This window comes from Elephantulus edwardii, unplaced genomic scaffold (genome assembly GCF_000299155.1).
Source record: "Elephantulus edwardii isolate Elephantulus edwardi_28Jun2011 unplaced genomic scaffold, EleEdw1.0 scaffold00024, whole genome shotgun sequence".
NCBI classification, from domain to species: Eukaryota; Metazoa; Chordata; class Mammalia; order Macroscelidea; family Macroscelididae; genus Elephantulus; species Elephantulus edwardii.
This window is the reverse complement of record NW_006399774.1, coordinates 3628549-3633303: the sequence shown is the minus strand read 5'-3', so window position 1 is coordinate 3633303 and position 4755 is coordinate 3628549. Positions and strand designations below refer to the sequence as shown.

General features: G+C 36.5%; 1 protein-coding gene across 1 annotated transcript in view; it reads left to right on the top strand.

Moving 5' to 3' along the window:
• The window catches only part of SYNE1 (spectrin repeat containing, nuclear envelope 1), a 644155-nt gene that overhangs the window by 187631 nt on the left and 451769 nt on the right, over positions 1-4755 (top strand). The window contains exons 41-42 of the mRNA XM_006882743.1: positions 239-397; positions 2407-2589. Of these exons, the coding sequence (XP_006882805.1) occupies positions 239-397; positions 2407-2589 (342 nt within the window). The remainder of the gene's footprint in view (positions 1-238; positions 398-2406; positions 2590-4755) is intronic.

Here is a 4755-nt window from a genome sequence, read left to right as displayed (position 1 = left end):
ATTAAATAATTTCTTTTACATAAAACATATTGCATGCATTTGACATAAATATCTGTGAAATAATAGCATATGCTTCAATATCTTTATGTTTCTCTGTGTATGTTATATGTGTATTTGTTAATATCACTATATTCTACAAGAAGCCAACCATGAATTCAACTTCTTAGTAGCTAATGGCTTTAAGCTCTTCACCTATCATTGATTAATAAAATAATCAAGGAAACGTTTGTATTCACAGCATGAAACCGCCAAGAATGAAATGAATGAAAAACAGAAAGACTTGGATAGCTTTACCAGCAAAGGAAAGCACTTGTTGTCCGAGTTGAAGAAAATCCACAGCAGTGATTTCACATTGGTGAAGACAGACGTGGAGGGCACAGTGGACAGATGGCTAGATGTGAGAGAACTATCTCATTTAGACAGTCACATCTTTCAGTCACAGTTTGGGACAAAGGTTCCAAGGTGTAGATTCCATATTTACCGTATCTTAATAATAAGGGTTGCATTCCAGATGATGATCTGAAGAAAAGTGGTGTCCACACAAAGTTTACAGATAGTAAACAAAATTATTATTTCAACAATTTTGCTAAAACTTACTGACAATGTAGAATTGCACTTGCTAACTCCAATCTTCACATTAATTCTACATTGTTTTAATTCTGGTTACTTTTGAATTATAAGTAAAATTGAAAATTAATTTAGTAACATCCCATAGAATAACCAAGCATAGTTCATAGTAATTTGAAGATAAAGGGTTTTAATTTTTGTTGGAAAATACTGGAGTTTACTTTACAGACTTAGGTTATAGTTTCTATCATGTCACTTACTAGCTAGATGGCCATAGAACTAGTTATCTGATTTCTACAGAAGTTTATATCATGAGATATTTTTTTCATTATTTTGGAGCTCAAAAATTGAGTCATTTTATTGCTTGACCTCCAATTATCAATATCTAGGTTCAGAACTTGACCCCATAGTGGGTTCCTTCACTGAAAGCTAAATGAAGAAGTCAGACACTAATATCTGTGTAACTATAATCAAAGAATTTTTGAGCTACAGGACACCTTATCAGCCTCCATTTTCAGAATATTTGTGCTATAGAAGAGAACAAAACCATAAACTAAGCCCATTACTCCTGGGTCAATTCCCATGATGACCTTCCATCTGGTTCCCGAGGCTTTAAATCTTACTGGGATCAGACTGTCTCATCTTTCTTGGGACAGTTGATGGATTCAAACCTCTGGCTTTTCATTAGCAGCCAGGCATGGAATACACTACATTACACCGCACTCTTAGCATTCTCTTTTTAATTACTCAATCTCCTGTGTATTTATTTATTTTGAACATGTTCCAAAGAAGCAGGAGTGGCATCCACTTCCTAAACAACATGCCTCCTGGAAACTCTATAAACTAAGAGAAATTATGACAGAGAACAGGGTTCAGGTCTTTTGTTCATAGGGTCGCTATGAGTCATGCTCAACTCGACGGTAATCAACTCAACAACCTATAACTCAGGATTACAAAGTAGTAGTTGTGTTTGCTGTTTATTGTTGTTTGACATCTAGTCAGAACTGACTCATAGCTGACCCTCCAATGGGTTTTCAGAGACAGTAGTTGGAAAAAGAAACCCAGTAAAATTTATTTCTATCCCATAATATTCAACCTCTCGTGGCCTCATGGTAAGAAGCTGCACTGTAATCCCAAAGGTCCGTGGTTCAAATTTACCAGCTGCTCCATGGGAGAAAGATGATCAGTCTCCTCCCTTGAAATGAACTGCCTCTGAAAACCCACTGGAGGGTCAGCGATGGGTGGGTTCCCACTCGACAGCACACAACAATAAACAGTGAGTTACATTGTAGAAGATTACAGTAGACCTTGGACACAAGTATTCTAGCTTACAAATGAAATTCTAAGGTCTCAGAAACATGTCCATTGATAAGAGGCGATTATATAATGATTAATAGTTGCCAAACATGGTGTAGTAATTAGCTAATAGGGATCTAGTGAGTAAGAAGTTGTGCTGTCAGACCAAAGGCAGTCCAGAAGAAATATGGACAATCTTTTGTGTGATCTACAATCTCTAAAAAAAAAAACAAAAACAAAACAACCCACTGGAAGGTCAATTATGAGTCCATTTTTTTGTCCATGGCACACACCACCACCACCACCACAAATTGCTGACAACTTTTTAGAAGAATCTTTTTTTTTTCTGTTAGAATATAACTTTTTTTACATTCTTTTTTCCTCCTTTTTTATTATTAATTTTAATGAGTGTTTACAGAGACTTTGTATTTCCATTCATTCACTGTTGCAAGAAGCACTGATTTTTTTTTTTAGTAGTACTTTGTGGGGAAGGGGCTTTTACAAGCCTGAGATTATTAATGCCGTGGTTTCTTTCTCTTGCAGACCTCAGAGAGAATTGAGGAGAACATGGATAGGCTGAGAGTCTGCCTGTCCATTTGGGACGATGTACTGTCGAGTAAAGATGAAATCGATGGATGGTCAAACAACTGTGTCCCACAACTGACTGAAAGCATCCGCCACCTGAATGACAGCCTGAAAACAGAAGAACTCCTTAAGGAGTTTGAGGTAAATCGACAAGCCTGCATATATATGAGTTTTTGCTGTATTCTTTCCTTGAAAGGGAAAGAAAAAGTCTACTTTTGAAAAATGAGTATTCATCTTGAGATACAGATGCATGGTTCATAACTTTTGACTATCTTTTGTTGTTGTTGCTGACTGCCTCAAGTCGAGTATGACTCATAGTGGCCCTATGAACAAAAGGCCTGAATCCTTTCTATAACTATTGATATTTATCAAAGCTCATAGAATTTCTGGAGGCATGTTGGTTAGGAAATGGATACCACTCCTGCATTGACTTAAAAGTTGAATAGTCTTTGGCTAAGAATTTTCTGCTTTCTTATAATATTGTATTGGGATTTCTTTCTGAAAATGTATTTGTGAAAAAAGAAAAGTCCTGTTTCACAACAGTGACACCATGCAGTATGTGTCCTTTTGTGACTGAGATATTTCACTCTGCTTAATGTCCTCCAGGGTCATCCGTTTTGTATAATATTTTATGAGTTCTTTGTTTTTCAAAGCAGCATAGTATTCCATTGTGTGAATATACCACAGCTTCTCTATCCATTAATTTGTTGTTGGGCGCTTGGGTTGTTTCCAATCCTTTGCTATTGTGAAAAGAACAGCAATAAACATGGGTGTGCATATATCTGCCTGGGTGGCAGTTCTGGTTTCTTATTTCTATTTCCAACTTTTTGAGAAAGTGCCATACAGCCTTCTATAGTGGCTACACCATTTTACACTTCCACCAACAGTGAATAAGGGTTCCAGTTTCTCCACAACCTTGCCAGCATTTGGTGTTTGCTGCTCTGTTGAATTTTGCTATTCTTACTGGGGTGAGATGATATCTCATAGTTGTTTTGATTTGCATCTCTCTTAGAGCTAGGGATTTTGAACACTTCTTCATGTGTTTTTTTGTCATCTGAATGTCGCCTTTGGTGAAGTGTCTGTTCACATCCTGTGCCCATTTTGGGTTCTTTATCTTGTTGTGGCATTTGAATATTCTATAAATTCTAGATATAAGTTCCTTATCTGACATGTCATTGTCAAATATTTTTCCCAGTCTGTGTCTTCTCTTTTCATTGGAGTTGGGGGGAAACCTAAGAAAAGAGGGGATAACTAATGTATACTGCATTAAAACAGATGAGTGAGAAAACTATTTAAAACAAATATAGGATTAGGTATTTTTTTCATGACCAGATTACAGGAGGAGAAATGCATAGTAAAGTGGACTGTGGATTTGCGGAGGATTGTATAAAAAGAAATTTTTTCTTTTCAAAGAAAAAAACAAACTGGAGGAAGAGGTGGGCAGGGAGGAAAATGTGCAGCACTGAATGGGGAAAATCTGTATGGATATGATATACTATAAAATATACATATGTTGCACTAAAAATCATTAATCTGTGAATTTTTAAAAAGTCCATGATACTTATAGTTTTCCTTCATTGACTTGAGAATATGATGCCTTTTTTTCTTTTTTTTTTAATTTATTATTAGTTACAGTGAAAATTTAGAGAGTTTGGCTTTCCATTCATTCATTGTTGCACTTTTCTCCCTTCCCAACCCTCCCCCCTGGTAAACTACCCTCTTGGAAAAGTAAAAGAAAAATTCTTTCATTATTTTACTATCCCTTCCCCGAGGTCCACGCCACTATACAGCCTTCTCTCTGGACTCCTGTCTTGACAAAAATCCATACGAATTATTCCTCTTAAACAGTTTTCTCCCTCATCTGTTTCAATGCAGTATACATTATTGAACCCATCCTTCTCAGTCTCTTTCCAACCCTGAGGTCAGTCCTGCTTTACAACAGTAATGCCTTCTTTCTTGAAGAAGAAATTGAAAGTGTTCTGTAATTTTGCAAATATTTTTTTTCTTCCTTCAAAAAATGTGGTTGTTGTATCCTCTCCATGTATTGAGTATGACATTGGGTGCTGGATGGTCCTGTCCGCTTTCTTTACAGTAATGGGAGGAAAACTAAAGATTGAAGCGTCACAGGCTTCAATGTCAGACTTTCTAAGTTCTTCTGGTCACCCATTTATCTTCAGCTCCTCTGACACTCCTCTCTTGCTTTCAATCGCTCATTTTCCAACAAACTCTCATGAGCACCTAATATATGTCAGGCATTGCTTTACACGCTATGGATATAATGTTGTTGTTATGTTGTTATGTGCCATC